General features: G+C 37.1%; 1 protein-coding gene across 2 annotated transcripts in view; it reads right to left on the reverse strand.

The window, feature by feature from the left end:
• Nucleotides 1-23,835, reverse strand: part of LOC102687007 (WD repeat-containing protein 72) — a 78,119-nt gene that overhangs the window by 14,828 nt on the left and 39,456 nt on the right. The window contains exons 15-18 of one of the 2 annotated variants that reach the window (XM_015342887.2): nt 13,333-14,150; nt 12,140-12,186; nt 11,656-11,738; nt 10,247-10,433 (exon numbers count right to left, since the gene is read on the reverse strand). In XM_015342887.2, the coding sequence (XP_015198373.2) occupies nt 10,247-10,433; nt 11,656-11,738; nt 12,140-12,186; nt 13,333-14,150 (1,135 nt within the window). Of the gene's footprint in view, nt 1-10,246; nt 10,434-11,655; nt 11,739-12,097; nt 12,187-13,332; nt 14,151-23,835 lie in introns of both variants that reach the window. The other variant, XM_069189768.1, reaches the window with a different exon arrangement.

Genomic DNA, 23,835 nt, shown 5'->3' on the forward strand with positions numbered 1-23,835 from the left:
CAGTCCATATTCAGCCACCTCTCAATGTGCAGTCTGTTAACTTCACTCAGCAGCAGAAATGCTGCATTCAGTGTCAAGCCTCTGCTCACAATGGAATCTATCTTGCTTAAATCACTGAACCTTCCTTAATATGCACTTGAAAGATGAAAGGTACTATAAATTAAGGCAAATAAAAAATAGACAAAAAAGGTCAACTGATGCAGAAATTAAAGAAGCAGACTGTGCAAATGTTGCCAATCACAAAATAGTAAAACATTTCAAAACCAAAAAAACAGCACATACTTCCCAGTATTAAAGTAAATATATCTGCTGCAATAATGTGCTTTAAAACAATTCACTTTCTACTATGGCTATAGCACTTTAAAAAGGTAAATTATTCAATTGTTTAAAGTTGTTATTTCTGCAATGTGATTTTCAACACATTCTGATAAAGGAATGAAGCTCTAAACCTACTTGGTTGATTTGAAACAATTTCCCTCTCCTTCCTCTTCATACAGATACTTGAAGAATTGCACTCTCCACCATTCCGTTTACAGCCTCAGCATCAATAATGTAAGCAAATTTGTTTTATTCAATATATTATTTGAGGGTACTTCATTCCTCCAGCACTATTCATCATGTCTAACTTTTTTCTTTAGCAAAGTAGGCTACATTAGATGGATAAGGGCTCCAATTAGATTATCCTGGGCTTGATGTCACCCTTTTTACAGACTCACACATTCTCTGCTTTCATTCATTCTAGATATGGTTAGGAAAATGTATAGGGAAATGTAGAGAGTTCACCCCTTGCCACTTATAATGAATGGTCTTTTTGGTGATGGTTTTGTTGCTATTAAGGACAAGTAGGACTGATTCCTATTTTCCCCCAACTGAACATTAAAAAAATTAAAAATGTTCAATATCTTATGTATTGTAAGCATATCCATTACACACACCTGTAAAATTAATCTGGCTTTTTGTCCTGTCTAAATACTCCACATTCATTATAGATGTATATACCCACACTTCTGAAGGACAGTACACCTCTTAGGTGTTGCATCATTTAATTTTTTAAATCTCTTAACTAATAAGTTTAGAACCAAGGCAGAAGATGAGTCTACAGTATAAGCAGGTACGCTATTGGACCATTGGTATTCTGTTTGACATGAGCAGTACAGAAAGCATATTGAGCATAAAGATGCATTACATTGTATTTTTTCAGCACAGTATGATCTGAAAGATTGTGATGTACACTTAATGAACAACTATGAAGGAAAATTAATGTAAACTAGAAAATTAATTTTTAATGAAAAAAACAGGAAACCTACCAACTTCATTGTTTTTCCTTTAATTTAGATCTATGTTCTGCATCACAGAAAGACAAGATGGTAATAAATTGTTATGGGATTAGGTTTGATCAAATGTTGCTGTTTTTTTCTGTCTCATAAAGCTCTTCTGCTAGTTGGCCAAACTTGAAGTTAGATGAGTAGCTCCCATGCATCATATTCCAGTACTGCCAAATTGTCTGTTTGACTTTATGCCCATGCAGAACCTGGGCAGTTTGACACAAAGTGCATGGGCTTGCCCATTGCACTGATTGCTTGATGTAATAGTAAGCAAGCTTAAGTGAATTGTATGTCTTCAATCTTCCCAATCACTTAGGGCTGGGCATCAGCGAATATCATCCATCATTCCTGGCCAGAAACATATGGTGCATCAGCAATCTCAAGCTGACCTGAATGATAGTAAAAGCTGCTATGCTATTCACAATAAGAAATTGTTGTCCTTTGAATTACAGGTTTGTGATTAGATTGCTAACATAGCCAGCATAATGTTTATGTGAGGTGCCCAGAAGTGATGTACTCTCAGACCCTTTAAAGATTAATTTATACCCTTGAAATGCACACCAATCACTAAGTCAAAAACTAGTCATGGTAGTCATCATGTGAAGACACCAACATCAAAACGGGACTAGAAAGCTTTATGCAGAGTGTCAGAATCCTGAACGGAAAGTCTTAACTAAAGTATGACCCTGCTCTATTAATTTCCTTTTAAGCATGCTTGTTTGGCATACTTTTAAAAGAGACTTGAAGCATTTTCTCTAAAATGTACTACTGAAGTACAGTGGTCATTATTCACAGAAAACCCAGTGAAAGAAAAATATAAACTTTACAGATAATAGAGATAGGGCTAAAATTAAATATTTAGTTTAAGCAGACACTCAAAATAATTGAGTTTATAAACTGTCAGAGATTATAACAATATTACTTTAGGCAAATTAAAATATGGTTCTATATATGCGTATCAAGAATGTAACTAAAATATAACAAAATCAAAATAATTATAACACATATTTAAAAAGGATGGAAAAAGCAGTGGCATTACTCTGGCGGTGAGGAAGATGGATTGTTAGGTTTAAGATGCAGCACGGGAAAGGACATATTTCATGTTCGGCATGGTGCAGGGCTGTCATTGTTTTATAGAGATGAACCTGTATACAAAAATGGACAGTGAGACCTTGGTAACATTTTGCTAGGACAACATCAGCTTATTACTAAATGCTTGACCTGTATCTACCCCCTTTTAGAAGAGTAAAGGAGTTATTTCCTAATAGCTGAAACCTAATTCCACAATGGGAAGGCAATATAATGGATTAATACACCTTAAAAAACTACAGGAATCACCATGTGTGCTGGGATGGCATGAGAGAAAGAAAATTGACAGAAATAGAACCATGTAAAACAAAGTCTTATGTTTACTGTAATGCATTCCACGCAAGATATATCTGAAAATTAAATATTATAATTATGCATGAGAATGAGAAGCTTATTGTGCACAATTACAATCATGACAGTCCCACTAAAGATTTAGGCAATGTCTAAAGTTTATTTTGTCAATGCATCTTAACCTAATCTATCCCACAGCCAATACAGTGTGTAAATTAAAGTACTCTAACTCCACTTTTAAAAAACAGAGGACACTCTCAATATTGTGAGCTTGCCACGCTAGATCATTATTATACTCAATTAAAGCTCAAGACTCTGAAACATTATTCATGCTTTTTTAAGATTAATTGGTGATATCACACAGCCATTAGTACTTAATTTCTCTGTTAAATACTCATCCATCCATCCATTACCTAACTGCTTTATCCAATATACTGTAGGGTTATGGAGAAGCTGGAGCTTATCCTGGCAAAGCAATGGGTGCAAGGCAGGATACATGGAAAGGATTGCATCCCATCACAGGGCAGACACAGATGCACACCAGGGCCAGCTTTCTTCCAGAAGGCCGTTAACCTACCAGTATGTTTTTTGGACTGTGGGAGAAAAATGGAGCACACATGCAAACACAGGGAGAACATACAAACTCCACACAGATAGAATGCTAACCACCACACCTCCGTGCCATCCTCCAGTGCCCGTCATTAAAAAAAATCTCTCCATCAGCATTGCCCGTGTCAAGCATCGGTTATAGTCAAGCTCCCTTCTCTTCAGTGCACCTGGCTTCAGTCTGCCCCCTCAGGAAAGACTGAATCACAGAAGAGCACACCTGACACTGGGAATAAGACTTGAAAGAGCTGAGACTGCTTTACAAGGATACCCAATTACACCCAAGAGCAATTTTAAACATCATCTAGAAGCCCCAGCTGACTGTACTGCATATAGAAAGTAAAACACAGAAATAATTAAAAAGGGAACAACATTTCAACGTTGGGAATCAAAACAGGACCAAAAGGGAAAGCTTCTCATTTTTATTTAAAGAGATTTCTCTTTGCCAGTAACAGTAAATAATGCAAATAAACAATTATTTTGTTTCTTTTATTATTATTGGTAACATAAGGATAGAGGATTTATTTTTTAAGCAATCACAAATTATAACTAGATAGAAGCATTAAAAAATAATCTCGATTGTTTGACTTTGCAAACAGTATTAAAAAGCGTTCTTGGCTACGTTACAGCTCTGAGATTCGAATCCTTAGCAGGGTGGAATGGAGGCTGCTGGCAGCTGCACTTCTGTAAATCATGCCAGAGTCAATAGCAACTGTTGAATAGGGACCCCAGTTTAATGTAGATGAACAGTTAATCTTTTTTGGACTGTGGCACTTGACTCGTGCTGGTTCCTTACAATGTGCCATAATGAATGGTGTCCGCGTGTGTACTAAACTGCCGTGTCTTAATCTCTGTTCATTAGCGACTGCCTGGTACATGTCCGAACAACAGTCGTGCATTTGCTTAGGAGGGGAAAAAAAAAGAAGCTTGGACAGAAGCTGGTTAATCCCTTTACTCTTCTGGGGGACAAAAGTCTTCATTTGTAGTCTTCAACAACTGTTGTGGACAGGAAAAGGAAGGGTAGGTGCAAGTTGAAGAAAAAAGTGAATAATTGTTTTGATAAAATTCAGGAGGAAAAACAGCCTGCCATCCTTTATAAGCCTAAATGTGGCCAAATCACAATGCACTACTGTGGCAACTGTGGCTACAACAGGACAGCTTGCTGTCCAACACAGTTACGTGTGGAGCTCGCATGGCTGACGTTCCTAAAAAGCAGTATAGGATTAATAGGTTAATAAGGATTATTAGAGAGATCAGGGCAAATGTGTGCATGTGGGTTAAGTGCACAGGCGAGCTGAGGAACACTGCTGCATCCTTTTGGAGCACTCACGAGTCAGTCTCTTCAATAATCAATCCCTCCCTAATAACCCTTTCTATGGCTCTCCAGACACCTTGACCATGCAAGCTCCACACGCAACAACTGCCGTCCCATTATACCTACACAAGAAAGAACTGCTGGCCATTAAAAGAAGATCAGCTGGACGTCAGTGGCCCAACAGAGAGACATGCTCAGGAGGCTTCAGCCCACCCCCTAGTGCAGAACAATGTGTATTACCAAGCTTTCCTCCAGCTAGCAGCGCTGCTGTGTTCTGTCACGAAATGAAAGGTCCCCAGAGTGGAATTGTGCAGAAGGCAAAATCAGCCCAAAGGCAGCTTTGTGTGAACAGTGTGGAGAGGGTGGAGCAGGCTGCCAGAGGGTTTTAATAAGCAAAGACAATGAATACGTACCAAGCCTCTTGTAATTCAAGATTGTAAAGGGCAGGCACTCACAGAAATTAATTGCTACAGCGATATTTCAAAATTCCATATGCTGTTTCAAATGTTTCAAATAAATACTCATAATACCTTTCAAACCATCACTCAAGAGATCCTATCTACTGCTTTATAATATTTGAAAAAAATACTAAATCTAATCACAGGTAAAACAAAGATATCGGGCTTTAAAAAATGCCACTTCTGTACACAAAAATAAAGATAATAATTTGTAAATAACTGCTCATGTAGATAAGATTCAAGTGAAAATAAATATTTACAGCTTTTTTTATGATCACAAAACAAAAAGGACTTAGATTTAATGCTTGGCTGTATTTCTTCTCTGATTAATTTAACAGTGCATTCATAGAGTGCACAACAGTCCGTTCAACTAGTTTTGGGCTTCAGAGAAGTTTAAATCAATTTTATTTTAGACGTATTAAAATACTAAACAAAACAAACTGCTTGATCAAAATCAAACTCAGATATCCTTCCCACCCATTAGCGTACAATTCACATATTGGATGAACATCAAACACAAGCTTAAGATTTAATCAATATCAGATGTTTTGAATTCTGAGAACAGATTTATACAGTATATCTACAAAATGCTACGAAACCAAAGAAGATTGTTAAGATTTGTTAGAATTAAGAGACAACCAGATGGAAATGACATAATAAGGTATTAAAGAGCATTAACTTGCTTGAAAATGAAGTGTGACTTGTGCGCTCTGCCATTACTGGGAGTCTGTCACAGCCACCTGTAGGCTCAGGGCACACACAGCACCACTACTGAACAGTGCTGACCTATGCTCCAATAATAGATTGAATCTTCTGACACAAAAAATACACTTTCTAGGTTTCAAAGGAGTGATGTCACTTCTGAAACATGTTCTGCGCCACTGAGTCCTGTTACATGACCAATGCATTACCATGTCGTTCAATTATTCAGTTAATCTCAGCTTGGTTCCATCTATTGACTGGAAGCCAAACCAGTTGCAAACTCAAGAAGAAGTGCAGTGGTAGATGCAGAAGTCACAGATACCAATGGTGATCACGATTTTTAAACCAAGCTAGGCCTGTAACTTTTCACTTGAGCAAGGTCCTTCATAATGTAAAAGGTGTTAAAATTCCTGCACAGGCACCAGATGATAAATGACATCAAAAAGAGAAGAAGAAGCCCTGGAAGAAGCCCTGGTCCATGAACCTCTGACACCCTGTAACCAGCAGTGTTTGAGATTGGTGGAGGATTTGGTCAGGTAGAACACCAGTGGTCAGACATCAGCATTCATCACCGTCATATCCAGATGTTCTCAATGACACCGATGGGTGGCTCATGGGCTGGAGACAATATGCTGAAAGGTTCGTGCCATGCAATGTTGCAGAAAGTAAAAGATCAAAAGAAAAATCTGTAATGGTGTGGAATGGAACTACTATACAGAAAACAATGGTCTTCCGTGTCCAGGATGGTGGCTATTCCTCCACTATGAGATTCTCCGTCTTGTTTTAAAATGTTACGCTGGTACTGCAAATGCAGTCTTAGTTCAATAGGAATGTCAGTTCACATCAAGCAATCATCATTGCTGCTGTTTAAGACTGGGCATAAACTTTATGCAAATCTGTAAAAATTCTAAAATGACAAAAGGGCCAATAAAATTCCTAACCCAACACCACTTCTGGCCTGCCCTCATTCCCTTCCATTTTTAGTAATGGATCATTAAAACACTAGCACACTCAAGTAATTAAATTCTATAAATGCACATTGACAACTGCTGTACTGTATGGCAACTTGCACTCTGGCCTTTTTGTTGCACTGTTTCACATCATCATATTCTACAAAACAAGTTAAGAAAGCATCATTGTGGCCCATTAAAAATTATTTTTGATGTTCTTTATCCTTAAATAGTGTCATTCACAGTACTCTTATGTTTTGTGATGCATTTTGACTAGAATGTATAATTAACAAGGGCGTATTCTTTAATGTTCAAAGCCTGCTTGATGAGGTGAACAAGCCTCTTCTGGTGGACCTGTCCACTGGGGCTGGTCAAATCAAAATCCACTGACATGAAAGACATCATTTCCAGATGGACTTGCCCTTGTACTGATCCTTATTAAAAATGTATAGAATACCACCAGGGTAGCGCACAGAAAGGGGGCATACCTTTTAGGTTTTTGATTTTTAACATTATTTCATGTTGTTATGTTTTGTACCAGTCTTTTGAATACTGAAGTAATATCCTTACCCCTACAGGAAAAAAAAAGTATATGTTTCCCTCCACCTCAGTTCTCACCTCCCTTTACTGAAGCTCACACCTAGTGGGCTTATTTAAAATCTTATCTTACCTGCTTCTATTCTGCTGCAACTGTTCTGCTTAAATTCCTTTTCTACATGGTAACTTGGCTCCTTACGTGGCTTAACATGGTTCTCTCTAATTTGTGGTGCATTTTAAAACTGCTGTTGCCATGATATATGGAAATTAATATTATCTATCTCAGAGATGGGCAAACTTTGTCCTGGAGGTTCAGCGTCTCTGCAGGTTGGTCCTGTCAAAAATACCAGGTGCTGAAGAGGTGGGAAAAGCTGTTAAATAGATGTAAATAAGGCAATAATAAGCTAATTTACAGTAGGTAATAAAATGCTTAGATGGAATACAAAAAGCCTGCAGATACACCTAACCTCATGGTCACTATTTCTGACATGCATGACAGTTGATTGGTCAAGAGAGAGATCACTGCCATATTCGATTTCTATCCATTTTTTAACCACAGTATTAAATACCGGGTTGTGGGGGAGCAGGAGCCTACTCCTGCAAGTACGACTGCAAAGCAAGATACATCCTGGAAGGGAAGCCACTCCATTGCATGGCAGACATCGACAGAGACACAGACACAATATAATAGAATAGAATAGAATAAAGTAGTTCAGGTGGGTAGCTGCATCAGCATGCGTAGGCTGCAAAGGAACAATAGGTTTATTCCATGCTGAAAAGAGAAGAAAGAAAACGCAATGTTTCATGGAGCCTTCTTCAGGTGTGAGCATTATAATATAAATTATAATATAAAATATAAATATAGATTACAGTCAGCAACACTTATGGGTATTCTCAAAATTGTTTGCTTAGAAAAATAACTTGTTTTCTTATTTCTTTTACATGTAAAAAACCTAAATAAACTGATTATATTTTTATATCTTCTTGTCCTGTGAACAAAAGAGATCTAGCAAACTTTTCTGTATAGAGCATGGCTCTACAGTATGTCTCAACAATTAATTACGACAGCAGTGCAAGTCCAAAGCAAGAAAAGACAGAAATCAGTCTGACAGTTTCAACTGTGAGTAACAATGGGGCTTCAGATGTCACTGAATCACATATGTTCTGTAATAGGAAGAGGAAACTCTTCTGTGGCAACAGTGAAGCTACACTTTTTACATACAGCACATAGGAAATGTACTGGGACTGGGAAAATCACACACATTATTTTACATAAAGGAACAGTATTTGAATAATTAATCATATAATAGAAAAATGATGATACAGATTTATGGATAAGTTTATATGAGAAGTATAGCTTTAAGTTGCAATGTGATACACGGTAATCGCACCTTCTATTAAACATTAGAACGAACAAGTTTTAACTGCAGCCTAATGCAAGCAGTGGTAAATGCTGTTAGAAGTAATGCCGTAATATTATAGTATGTGTGTCCTGGCCTTTTATTTCAGTGAACCTAAGTAGCTGAATTTTCCTCATATTAATAATGTGCTTTAGGATTCCTTCAGCTTCCTTGAACTGTGTTCTGGTGGAACAGAATCCTTTCAAACAGTCTAAGGAAGACAGAGGTGGCGCCTGTTCAATTTAATTTAGTTTAAAAATACGCATCAAATCTGATTTCTGTTGCATTAAGGGATTATATGGTAAAATAACTTGAAGAAGGAATGAAATCAGTTTTAGAAATACGTAGCACTCAGATTTCCTTCAGCACTTCATCCTCATTATTAAGGAATGCTGTATCAAAGCTTAATTGATCAATTACATATAAAAGCCAACTTTACACCATGCCATAGTGATAAATTGATTTGTTTTCCCTTACTGGAAACAACATCCTTTTGAAATCCTACAACAATATATTGAATCAGCTACATATTATAATGTGACAAAAGGGTAAATAGTATTAAAAAGATTCTATTGGGACACACAAGAGAAAACCTACAATTCTTATATTACTATTCTCAACCTAGATATATGAAAATTCCTCCATCTTTGCAAAGCTTGGATTCATAGAGTAAACTTACACAACTGTACAATGCATGAATCTTTTTATGTCAGGAAAGATTTGGTTTTTGACATTGTGAAGAGTAATGAATCAATATGATGTTTAGTCTGGTAAAATACAACTTGACTAGGCAGACAATTGACAAATCTAAATGTTTACTTTGCCCAAGTAGAAATGAATATGTTAGAGTCCATGCTTTGATTGTCATATGAAACTCGCAGTTGAAATTAGAGATTCAACTATTGAAAACTCAAGTTCATTGTGTGGGAATCTAAAAGACATTTTGACAAGCATTCATAAATCTTTCTTTTCCAATGCAAAATGTCTAGACATGTAACTTAAACAATACCGAGCCTTTTTAAATTCAATTACAGTGATAATGCACTAACGAGTGGCAATAGAAAGCAGTGATAAGGGCTCTGGACTCCTACATACAGGGTTGCATGTTTAAATTCCATATGGTTATACTTCTGTTGTGCCCTTCAGCTAAAGGCTTTACCAATCAAACCCAGCTGTTAATATGTAGCTATTGGTATCAAAACAAAATCTAGACATTAACACATAGCTGAAACCTCTGAATGTCACTTTGGATAAAACCATCAAACAAATAAATTAATAATAACTGATTGCTTTCCTTTGTGATAAAGCACTCTCCTTTTATGGAAATTAACCTCTATACAGTATGTATTTTACTTATCCTAATTGGTGATTCCTCCAAACAGAGGTAAAGTAAGCTTAATTATCTTTTGAAGCTTTATATGGTATTCACTGCTTCTTGTCTTTCAATTTACAGTATACATTGATAGGTATACTGTAAACTTCCTCATAGAAATGATTGAAGTCTCCCCCACCCCCACCCCTGTCTCTCCTTTGTCCAACTGTTGAAAAATAAATCTATAAATTTTGCACTTACTCTGTGGGGCAATTTTTTGAGTGTGTTGCAACTCCAGCAGCTCCATGCCCTCAATCTTGGGCAATTGCATCTCACAACTTCCACTGTCTGCCACAGTCGGTGTTTGACTACTGATTGATGTCTTTCTCAAGGTTTTTATAATCCTTTGAACCTCCGCCAACAGAACAGCTTGTACTGCTTCTAGAACCTGTCAAAGAAGCACAAGGCAAGTGTATTAAACTGAACTGAATAAGCAAAACTTCTAACATACTCAAATTTCATGTAACGGTGAAATCAGAAGTCTAGCTCTAATTCAAGGGACGGTATCAGAAAAAGAGACATTAATTGGGAGAATTGAATGGTGAAAATATTTTTTTCAATAACAATGACAACTGTTAGTGTAGGAATTAATGTCTTTTGGGCTAAACCCCTTTCCCAGAATGATACAATTTCAGTGAATCACCTTTGTTATTTAGTTATCTTAGTAGGTTCTTCATGTACAGTAATTATATCTAAGTCTTGCTCAATGTATATCTTTTTTTGACAACTGATTACTGGTTCTCACTAGCGTGAGAGTCACGGTACAAACTGAAATAATGTGGTTTAAAAATTCAAATTACAGTGATAAAGGAAATTGCCTCATTTGCAGTCTCACCCATTGCAGGTGAAACCTGTGGATCCAGAAGAACTGGTGAATTGTTATCTTGTAAAGTTTACCTTTGTTTTGTCTAGCAAAACTACACTGGAATCGTTACTGTTATTGCCTCTCAGGTCTTCTTTGTCCATGGTTTTAATCACTAGACAAGCAAGGTATGACATTTTTTGCCTGGCCTAAAACCATCTGAACTGATTTTTCTGGGGGAGTATTGCTTTGATATCATTCAAATCTTGCCATTCTTGGGTATATTCTGCTTAAAACACTTATTCATATATTATATAATAATATATAATTCATATATACAAGCTACAGCTTGGATTGAATTCCAGTCCATCGCAGGGCACACACAGACACAAATACAGACATGCACACATTCACACCAGGGTCAATTTTCCCAGAAACCAATTAACATACTAGTACTGTACTGTACGTCTTTGAACTATGAGAGAGAACCGGAGCACCCAGTGGAAACCCATATGAACACGGGAATCTTCTCAAAGACTGCACCCTAGGTCTGGAATTGAACCCAGCAATACTAACCACTGTGCCAACATGTTGCCCCAGAAATAGTTTCAAGGTATCAAAATATGTTATGATAGATGTTTGTTTTTCTGAATATTTCCAAGATAGAGTGTAAAAAACACAAAAAGGAAAACCCTGACATGAGGGCAGCTCATGTCATATTCTATTTTGATGTGAAATCTCAAGCTGTCACAGTATGTCATCGCTTTCAAACATTATAGTCTAGCTGGCAAAATGGATCATTTCTTACCTCCACTGATTGGTTTTGCCAACTAGTAACCAGCTTTTCCAAGGACGATGCCTCTCTAACAAGGTACTGGGCAGCTTCTCTGGCTACAGAATAACAAGCACATCAGTTAGCATGATGCCCTGCAATTAATATACAGTACCAAATTAGCATAATTTAAATTCATTTATGAGACACTGAACTTGTGAAAAAGACCACAACTTCAGTTATTATCAGGTTTCTGCAATGCCTTCAGACAAAGGACGTTTTAATGATCAAATGGGAGACTTCTATTGGGCTGCTACTTTGAACAGATGGCATTGGAAAATTCACAATGAAGTTGCCCTTCTAGTGATATTTAGAGGAAAGAAGGACCCTCCAAAGTATATTAGAATTTATTACTAGGCTTAAAAAGTAGCTAAAATATACACTCTTGATTTTATTTAATAGGTTACTTTTCTCTTACTCTGCAGCAGCTGGTGTATAAACTCCACACAGGTAGAATTACCTGGTTTCAGGTAATTCGCCATTAGTAAATCAGGTCCATTTCTCTGACTGAAAAATAAATATGAATTTAGAGTCATAAGACAATGTGAAAGAAGGTTATACAGGAAAGACTTGAACATAAATACTCAGATGTACTGTTATAATCTGTTATAATCTCATTTTATGCTATTTCACAGACGTATAATACTTATTTTCAATTACAAGAACCTACATTGTCTTTTCAGTTGAAAAATATAACAAAATGTCACCTAAAAAAGGTATTTTAATATACTTTAATGTAAAATAGTAAAAATAAATAAATAATACTTCAATGTAATTATTACCAAAGCATACTGTGTAATCCCAAGCATTGTTAATTATGTTCTCTGTATAGACTGAATGTTTACCAAATATACTGTATATTCAATGTAACCCAGACATTAATATACACATTTTCCAGAAAAGATATTTCAGCTCTTTAAAACATACATGGGTTTGCAACAACCATTGCTAATTTTAAACCCATTACATTCAGACTATGACACAACACTTTTGGGTTTTGTGTATATCTATCAGTAAACATCGCACAATCCATATTACAGCTTTAAAGAAAGTGACAACTAGGACGTGCATTCTGTTTCATTTGTCCTACATACACAGAATATTATTAATAGGATTTTTCAGGACTGGCAATGTGATGCAAAGGTGAACTCGCAGACAGGAAAAAATGATTGAGTATATTATTTAATTATCTCATTGTATATATTCATTAATTATATTATTAATTGGCTAATAAGACTATTGTTCTGAAATATTTGTATACAGTAAATAGACATTAAACAGGATACATTTTATGCATGTAATACTATAATAATATACAGTACAGTACTGTAACTAATAATACTATAGATAATCATGAATTTATTAATAGAGAGATTTGTAAACTCAAAAAATGTCGGACCATTCAACTACAAACATCTTTGTGTTGCTGTTTTTTAAAAAAACAATATTTAGATATAATAATCAGTGCATCCTTAATTTTAATGAGCAGGGGAAAAAGGATGATCATTCAATCTATACGTATTCAGCCAAGCATGATCAAAACTACAGGAACGGCAGGCGTGTGTCAAGAATTACAAACACTTTCCTAGCCTTGGTGTGAGCTGGTGTTGTGTTTGATCTTAGATATGAAATTTAATCATTTACAGTCCCTACCTGTCTTGCCCATGAGGGCTTGTAAGCCTCATAAGACTGTCCACTACCAACACAACAGACAGTAAATAGGAAACAACTTTCAGTCTGAATGCATCCTTCTTTGCATCTTCAAAGGCTTCTAGAAGTGGAATCTCTGCAGTGATGCTGCTTGCATACTGCTTCCCTAGTTCCACCACTCTGTATGCAATTAAATTTGAAGGCTGGCCCTCTACAATATGGCCGAGTCTTCCTGGGTGCCATCCTGGTAAGATCAGGGACATGTGGCCGTTCTTTGACTTTAGACAGAATGGCTTGGAGGTCAGCAGTGGTATGATTCCCAGTTCTCTTGCACAGCAGTCATCAAGTTCTTTGTCGGTACCCCATGGAAAGAGGCCGGACAATAGCAGACCGGCTGAATCTCGAGCCAAATTGATATTTACTAATCTCTTGGGCTGCTGCCTTCTCCCTCTCGTGCTGACTGGTTGGGATGCCTGCCTTGCCAATCGAACCTCTCCTGTGGGAAAGTGATCCAAGCTCCTTTCACTCTGGAACAAGTGATCTCTTACAAAAGTTTGCAGGTGCCCATTGACATGCTGAAGAGAGAAAATAGTCTTGCTCCTCTTCAGTGAAGTGGCAGGTTTATCAAAGGCAGGCTCTCTTTTCGGTTTTCGGAAGCTATGGAATGTGTTTAGGGCAATGGTTCCGTCCTGAGAAGCTTGATCCAGTTTTTCCAGAATTTCCTCAACATAAAATGTTAGAATGTGGGTACCACTGTTCAGCGGTCCTGCCTCAAGTGGAACTAGTGAAAAAGGATTGAAGGCAGTAACATGGCAGGAGATCTAGAAAAGACAGAAAGATTGTTTTATTCAGCAGAGTTAATCACACTAACAGAAGGAAAAACAGAATTAAGATTATTACAAACAAAACAGTCAAATATTTAGAAATTGAACCAAATAAAGATGCTTGGCAGAATATTTTCCTCTCATTTGTAGCCTCTTATGTTATGATGAGAAAGGATCCAAAATATTTACCTTTAAGTACTGCTACAGTATATTGCAAGGAAGAATATACAGAATTTAACCTGTTTTTAGAACTTCTCCTTGAATCTAATGCAGTTATATTGTGATTCAACAGTAATCAAATTTAGAAGAGAAACCTGCAGGACATACTTTAAAGACAGATACAGAACTGAGATCATTACATATCTTTGAGGCTGGAAAGGATTCAAAGTCCATTTGTTGTGTTTCTTTATATACAATTTTAAAGGAGAACCACAGTCCCAATTTCTGAGATTAAATCTCAATAACAAAATAAATTCATTGATGTTATTGAAAACTTTTTGGGAACTATGTGAATGTACTGCAAGTTGCCATGTTGTCACAAACACCTGGTCTCGCCATAAGCGAGAGCAAGAGATTATGAGAATTGTGATGTGAAGCAACCCTTCCTGCTCACTAGTCACTGGAATGACTAATGTAATTCCATGTACGAGCGAAAGAGTACAGATTGTACAGCAGACGTTTCACCACAGAAATGCTCCAATGTAAGCTGCATGCATTAACAAGTAAGTAGTATTTGTCAACGATACTTCTATCGGATTAAAAGAGATGTATTCATAAGCCTGTTTGTTTACAATTTCACGAGGAATGACAGCAGCTGAAAGCTTGGGAGAAATTAGAATTGTTTATTGGGATGTGGAGATTTGGCGTAACCCGCTTGGCTGAGGGCCAACCTCCCGGTCGTTGGACGGGGAGGATAGGACCCCCATGTGACCAATTGGGTAGCTGCAAAGGTGGAGAGGGGGTGGAGGAGGGATGCAGAAAACGAACGAGGAAGAGGAGAGGGTGACGTTGATATATATGGAGACCGGTTGCTTACGTCAGGATTAGTGAGAATTGCAGCAGCTGTGTCAAATGAGCGCGGCTGCCTTCATTCCTCCCAAACTTTCATTAAAAACTTCATATACCTGTAATAGGGTCTCTTCACATCACCTGATGTTTTGTTACCTCGCTCTGAATAACAGAATATGGGGCTGCACAAACATGGAAAGGTATTCTATTTTGTGATGTAAATTGGAGGTATTACAGGTTACAGTGTATATTTTACTTTTATTGTTGTGTGAAATTAAATGCACTCAACAATGCTGATTTGTTAAACCCCAAATATAAAAATAGCATTGCAGTTCCCCCTTAAATACTGCAATAAATAATACTGTTTATCAACAATATAGTTGCCATTTTAGATTTAATTTGCTTTTAGAGTTCTACAGTATAAATGAGACAGAAAAAAACTGAAAATGATCTTGAGCAAAAAACAACCAAACAATTGACAGTTCGTCTCGCCTTTGAATGATTGCCTTTTTTTGTTTGCACAGCAACTAACAGAAACAGTACAGTTGCTTCCAATATTTCAGTTTTATTATGTCCTCTTGAATTGTACATTTTAACCACTGAACTATTTTTTTTTTTTGCCCTTTAAGATAAAGGTCTTTCAACAAGCTCCAATGTCTTTCTGTTGCTGTTATTTCCACTGAAGGGTTCCATTAGTAGATTTTTTTTTCAAAAAGGTTTGATCCTGTTCATCCTATACTCTCAATGGGTAACTAGGGCAGCTATTCCATTATAAGTAGCTTCTTCTATCTTTTTAAAAGCTGGATGCCTCTTCATGTTTGGGTTAAGGGTCATATACCGGTAGGAAGGTAAGCCTCAGCCCAGAAAACTCTCAATCAAGTTAGAGATGAAGGGTTTTTAGTTTCCTTGGATACCAAACCTTATACAGAATTTCTGGAGTTTTTTTTTCTTTTCTGTTTCCAAATTAGAATGTTTCACAATAGAAAGTCCAAAAAGAAAATCACACTTAAAACGTACACTACAACATCCCCATATTTAAACATGTGTTTTATAGGAGATATAATGTACATTTAAAACACCTGTCCACTATCAGAATTACTTTGCAGTAAGGATCTTAGTAACCTGGAGCATATCTTGGTAGACATGAGGCATAAGGCAGAACTAAACCCTGGACAGGACGCCAGTCCATCACAGGTTACAAGGTGGGAACACATTCTAGACAGGATACCAGTCCCTCACAGGGCATAAGGCTGGAATACACCCCGGACAGGACGCCGGTTCATTACAGGGCAGAAGTTGGGACCACAGCCTAGAAAGGATGCCAATCCATCCATGCCTCACTAACATGAGGACATTTGAGACAAACCAATTAACCTAGTCAGCACAGCTTTCTGTCTTTGGATCATGGATCTTGTCACAAACAGAAGGAGATCTACAAATCCCATGCAGAAGGCATCCAGGATTTGAGTTAAACCCAGGTTTTGAAACTTTGAATTACAAGTTGTGTGGCAGCAGAGCTAATGGCCATATCACAATTCCCTCCATATTATAAATAACAGGGTTTAATAACTGTTGATTTATTTCTATTTTGAAAAAATATTTTATGTATGCCGTTTGCTTGCTTTTCATAATTTGAATTTGAAGATATAATACAGTTTCACATTAAAAACAAGTTAAAACATTTTCATCAGTGTATAAATGCAAATTACAGCAGGTAAAATTAAAATTGATAAACGACAGATTCCTTTAAATTTTCTGCTAGTACTAGATGGAAAATTGTCACAATTGTTTATATTTACAGTACTATATACCATTTTTGACACTGAAAAGATGTTCCTTTTATCATGTACCAATTAATATATGCTGACTGGAGCATATATAGACATAAACAGTATGAAGAGATGAGTGAGATGAAAAAATAATTATGTTGTCATTATACTGAAAATAATAATGATACAAACAATTTTTATTACCTAAAGTTAAACTGTCCATTAACTCTAATCAAGAGTTTAAGAAAGTCTTTTGTGTGTAACCTTGGCATTAGCCTTTATTTATTTTCCACTTGAAAAGCTGTCAAGGTTTAAGTTCGTGGCATTGTCCTCTGGGTTAAAGTATTTTATCCTTAAATGACCCAGAGTTAAGCTATTCTTTTGGAAAATGCAAGGAAGGTATAGTTGTAGGAAGTTATAGTTAGCATAAACTATAGGAAAAGCATTGAGCAGTGGAAGCAACAATCAGAGCACACACTGTCATGACACTAGGGAAATCCATGTGGAATGGCTGAAATCCACCTTGCATGATGCAGATTTAGGATTTTTCCACATGAAGCACTCCAGGGTCACTGAAACAGGAAATCCGTTGGGATCTAGTACAGACAGATAAGCAGGGGTCTTCACTTAGAAGAAAGGAGGTGTGCAGGGACGGCCGGGGATGGTATGAAAAGCTTGGATCAACAAGAGGTGCTGATGAGTTCCACTGCCCTTTTTTAAATTAATTCAAAATAATGATGGGAAACTGACACAGTAAATTCTCAGTATAGGTCACTGCATTTACTGTTAGCCTAGAAGGACAATAATGAGCACCTGTCCTCCCATGAAGGCGATCAGAAGGCAAACACACTGTACAGTATATATATTCAGAATAATTCCAAGGATTGGCAAACTACTTTGGCAAAAAGTCTGCTGTGGTTTGACAAGCATGAGGGATAAACCAAAGCCTGACATCTTCTCTCACCTGTCATTTCTGTATCAAGCTGAACAGGTATAAAACCAGTTTAAAATGATTGTAAAAAAATGATCACCTCAAAGATTATGCAAGTCTGCTCCAAGCTGTACGACTTCTAAAGACTTCAAATAGGCTGGCTTTTGCATCAGAAACAGCCAAAAAGAATGTACTGTAATTGCTTTAAAAAAATCCAAAAATGAATGACTCCAAATCTCAAACAGAGTTTTTTTTTGGCTTAATCTGATGTTTATTTGAAGAATCCAGTAAAATAAAAATAAAATCTAGAAACCTACTGTACAAAAGTGTTCCACAAAATGTTTTGAGCAAAAGCTGAATTTAGATTTAAAACACATGGATATAGTTTCAGGATGTGTCCTACTCAGTTGTGAATCATTTGTCTTGTGTGCTCTTATTGGTTTTTGTAATGCAATAAAAATACATTAAATACCTTCAAGAAATAAAAAAAAAATCTGTTTAGAATTCAGTTCCAAACCGTTACTGTTTGGAAAAGTTAAACAGATTTCTCTGTAAATGAAAGCAGGATGACAGTCAGCTTGATTCAGTTAGAGATGCAATCCTAACAATATGACACATCTGACAGTTTAAAAGCCACATAGTTTGAATTTTCTGTGAGGAGACTGGCAGTTTTCTAACTGACCAGAGATTCTTTTGAATTCCTAGCTGCCCTCACAGTGGTAGCACCTTCCAAACTGTCAGAAAGAACAGATGCTGCTCCACAGAAAGACTCTTCTGACAGCTTCCTGGCATATGTGCACACCTTCCCCGCAGCTATTTTCAAACAATAACCAACAGCTTCCTTCCAACACCGGGCCTAGCCTGTAACACCTTTACTGTTATGCTGAGAGCATTATGACCACTAACTCCCCAGCCCAAGGAACTCACTAATGAGTCAGCTTTTCTGAACCACCCAGTGGAATGCCCACTTCAACAGGGCACACAAGGAAAATGCATAAACATTTGCAGGCTCAAGCTTAATTGACACGATTCTCTTAAAAGGTGTGTTGGCTTGTTCATTAAGCAATACTGAGGTCCGTTATTAGAGATAAGACTACGTGCTCTGAGGCCACCTCAGGCAAGATGCCAAATTTCTCCAGCTCAGCTATAGACCCACATTAGCAAGGGTGGCATCTTATTAAACACCTAAACATGAGACATTAATTCACCGGCTTGCATTTGACTCAGATCTTTGAGTAAAGGCCTTGATGTGCTGGTGAAGCATTTATGCTGTATTCTAGTTCCATCATTAACTTTTCTTTGGCTTACATTGTGAATTATGAAAGAAAGGGTAGAATCCTTAAGAACATGTATAATGTGATACTTGGTTAAGCAAGAGAGGTTACAAAGAAGAGGAAGATAGGACACACAAACTTTAAGTCAAGTGTTATTTTGTTAAAATTCGACAATATGCTAGCAAGGAAATGGAAATTGCTGCTCTGGAATTCGTCCACATATGAGCAATTGTATACATTCCCAGGCTAAGAGAATACCCTACACTGACAGGCTGAATTTGTTCGATCCTGAACATTGAAAATCACAAGTGGATCTCATTCAAGTACTCAAAATCATCAAAGCCACCAACACAGTCACCTTAATGGACATCTACAGAAACACAAACCAGCAATCACAAATGAAAACAATGGAGAAATACTGTCCATCCAAATCTGGTAACAGGGGACATTTTTCACACCAGTGGTTTTACACAAGTGTGGAAGAAGCTACACAGCCACATCACTGAAACCAACAACCTGGCTTCTTTCAAGAAACAAATTAGATCTTCAGATGGACTCTTGTTTGTGAACATTCTTATGTTATTACAGTACATGTTCTTATGTATTAAAATGATCATTTGTTTTTGATATTATTGGATTATTGTAATTGTTCTCCATACAAAACCCCACACATTTCTTTTAATGTGCATCAGCATTACTGGGCACAAGAATTCTTAAAATATTACACAGGAATCAGTCAACTAAAAAGTTGGCTGAGACTTGGTTTTCTAGAAGTTTGATTCTCACCTGGAGAGTGAGAGGTTCAAATCCCAGATGTGTTCTTTGACTAATGGACTGAATGGCTTCAGCATCGGAACATTTATTGTGTTCCTAAAAATATTATTCTTAGGTCAGGTTTTTGTATGAAAATTCTTTTGAAAATTGGTTCTTTCTATGCAACTTCTCACTGAAATTTAGAGGATGTCAAACTGTATCAGGAGAAATTTTTCACATCTCCATGTCAGGGTAAATGATTTTCTGCAGGTATCCTTTAACGGTATTTTCCTGCTGTCTTTGGCCCTCACCACAAGCTATTTATGATATTTTGTGCCTTTTTTTCTGAGCTGGCCCACAGTGATAGAAATGTAATTCTTCCTCTTTGCAATTAAATTAACAAAATCTGTTAGATTCAGTCCATTTGACCGTAATGGTGCCATCTTTTGACCCTGACCTGTAGAGTCCTAGTGCAGGGATAAGGGTGAAAGCAGCTGAGGAAATAGAAGAAAGTTAAAAGCTCTTTCACATTTTTATTATGACACAGGCCTCGATACAAGAAGAAACACTTTTCCCATTTGGGTGTCTCTAGGCAGCCACAATAGATACTGCAGGACAGTGATTTCTTTTTATTAAACGTAATCGAAACAGATCACAGCTTCAAAGATGCTTTTCTTTATCATAGTGGCACCCTTCCCCCATCATCAAGCTGCCATCTACTCTCTCTGGAAAAATACAGGCAGCTCCGTTACTGCACGGTCACCGAGTGAAGTTTACCAAGAAGGACTTCAGAATCCTTGTGGTCAGTCTCACAGTTCATCAGAAAGTACACAGTAGAAGTGTCAAACAGCTGCAGCTTCATGCAGGGATAAGTCTTACTTATGAAGATCACTCCTCTGTAACTTGTTTTCCACAACATCCAAAATGTTTTTGTCCATTAAATATGACAAAACAAGAAATAGAAGAAAGAGGGCAACGTGTTGAAAAAACATGTTGATTTTATAAAATAGTTCCTAGAGATAATGTTCAGGGATAAAAAGGGAACGACAATGTAAAATCAGGTGGTATCTACATGTTTATGATTCCAGACATCTGTCCCTTTTCCATAATTCAAAATAAAGAGTTGTGCCAGAACTTGTAACTTGTTTGCTCTGCAATCTCGACGTGGAAAAGGATAAACAAAGGGCAAGCCAGGTAAGATGCTGAATTTGTGCCTTTTCATGGTTGTAAGAACAAAACGAAAATATTGATTAGCAGATGCTGCATTGTCTTCCTCCCTTTATGGCACCTAACAAAAAAAAAAGGTTACAGCAACATGAGTCACATAAAAGCAAGCCAAGGCAAGTCATCCAAACAGCAGGAACATACACACTTCTATTGTTTTGGCTTGAAAGAAAATGTGTGCAGAGTTACACTGGATATAAAATGCTCGGCATTTGTAGCAGAGCACACATGCCTATAACCCTGTTTTACAAATTGCTTTCCAGGGCATTTAATAATTTGAAAACTGTGGTAGGCTTGCAGACTGTACCTTACATTATGCTATTTCTAGGTGCTGGGTATAGCTTAAAACAATACCAACGCCAAAGGAAACAATTTAGTATCTCTGTGTAAAACAAAAGCATTGCCCACTGGATACTGGATACTGTAGACTATCTTCAAAAATAAAGAATTATATCTTTATATACTATAGTAATGTAATAAAATGTACTTCATAAAAAGTACTTCAAACACAACAAAACATCAAGAAACAAAAACGTAGGCTCAGTGTAAGAAGCTGACTCCACTGTAAGGTTACAGTGGCCACAATATTAGCTACAGTAATCTGGAAAAAAACTTTCCAGTAAAGTGATGATGCCTTGATTGTTAACTAAAGGTTAACTGATCTACTTTCAGGTGGCTTCAATCCGCATTTCAGAGCAGCTACCACCTCACACAAACAGGGCTTGAAACTGCATTGTGGGAAAGGTAGTATCAGTTCCCACCAGCCCACTCCATCAAACAGCTGTTCATTAATCAGAGAGCTTTGGTGGGATACTTGAGACACATGCAACGTACCTGAAACACACTGCATCTTTTGGGTTATCAGGCATCAAGTCACGAGGCGTCACATTTACTGAATGCCTCACATTTATCATCAACTATTCTCCATAAATCTCATTTCTGTCTCTTACCGCTCTTTTTTGGAGCAAGTTTATCTATGACTGCTCTAGACTCCTGGTAATCAGCGATGCCTTCATCAATTCACATTCTCTCTCTGCATTGCAATTTCCACCTCCACCCCCAAACCATAAACTGCATTCTTCCTCGCTACCACACCAGTGCTGCAAAAGAGAAAGACGAGCCCCAGCTTGCATTCAGCACTCTTCTTCAGCTTAAGTAACAAAGTAATTTAGAAAAATCATTTCCTTTAAATCTCAATAAACACGTTTTTGTTGTTTCTTACAACATGGAAATCAAACAATAGCATGGAAGGGCATAAAAATATTGGTTTGATTTTTTAACCCTTATTTTCTAACTCCAAAAGACAGTGACATTTGGAACAGCACGCATATCACGAGTTCTCACCGACTAAATTTTGATGAACTGGGATCAAAATATTTACACTTTGCAAAAAAGACCAAACATTCTTGTCCTTGTAATCATTATTAATACCACCTAACTAGTTAAATTCTAACTCACATATTCTAATCATACTTCCTACAGTGGCAATCTGTGTTCAACTGGGTTTTAAAAATGTATAGATTTTCCTTCCAGTGAAAGAAAAAGATTCAAAATTGTATTAAAAAATCTACTTATTGTCAATTGTGATTGAAAGGGCTGGTAATCTGTTTTGAAACCTATGTGTCCTGTGAGCTGGAGATGCCTGACAATAGGTAAAAAACTGCCTCCTCCAAACACACACATTGGACAGCAGCTCAGTGATTGGCAGCACAAATAGAAGACAAACGAGAGAGCCTTCAATCTGCAGCTGATGCACAGGAAGAAGAGGGAGAGAGCGGGGTTTACAATGAAGGAAAACATTACCAAGCTAATGGCACAGGCAATCATATGACCACCATGCGTCTGTGTGAGCAGCAGGGCACCCATTTTCAGTTAAGTGTTAGAGTACCTTTTTGCTTTCTCTGACCACAGCAGGGGTAAAACATCCTAGAGTGTGCCTGGTAATAAATTACTATATTGGATACTTTTTGTTTTCCCTTCCTGATGACCGAGTGGCTAGCTCTGGCTATCAATGACAATTAAAGTATGGTCAGTTCCATGCAGCTGCACCTCAGCCCCAGCATTCCGATCACCACAGCTCCCAACCACTGGGTCAAGAGGCTCTTTTGACCTCTGTCAGTTAAGGCTGCCTGGCCAGTTGCTATTTAGTGCAATCTCAGGTGAACAGATGGACAACTCCTTCCATTCTCTCCATAAAACCCTCCAAATTAAAGATAAATGAAACTGGGACCTGGCTCTGAAACTGGTTTACGAGGGTAAAATATGGTTCGGTGACCCCCTTAATAGAATCCCCACTCACAGAAATATATCAGTATCCCCATTTCTCTACTCTGAAGAATATGACAGGAGTCAATATTGGTAGAAAATCTTTGATAATGAAGTTGTGACTCCCAGAGACATTTGTACAATGACATGCCAGCCTGATAAGCATAATTGATTCCTATGCATTATGGAAAACACATATCCATTTCTATAATAATAATAATAATAATAATAATAATAATAATAATAATAATAATAATAATAATAATAATAATGTAGCGCACATTTTCCGTACCCCACTAGTTTAGGAGGCTCTCATCATAAGACAAATACGAATTTATCCTTTCTTTGGTACTCAGACATTTGTTTCTGTAAAATATGCATCGGAATAAAATTTGCATCTGAGGTCAATTTATCTAATAAGGATATTTTCAATATTTTCAATCCATTCCTGAAAGGCC

The sequence above is a fragment of the Lepisosteus oculatus genome, chromosome 5 (genome assembly GCF_040954835.1).
Source record: "Lepisosteus oculatus isolate fLepOcu1 chromosome 5, fLepOcu1.hap2, whole genome shotgun sequence".
NCBI classification, from domain to species: Eukaryota; Metazoa; Chordata; class Actinopteri; order Semionotiformes; family Lepisosteidae; genus Lepisosteus; species Lepisosteus oculatus.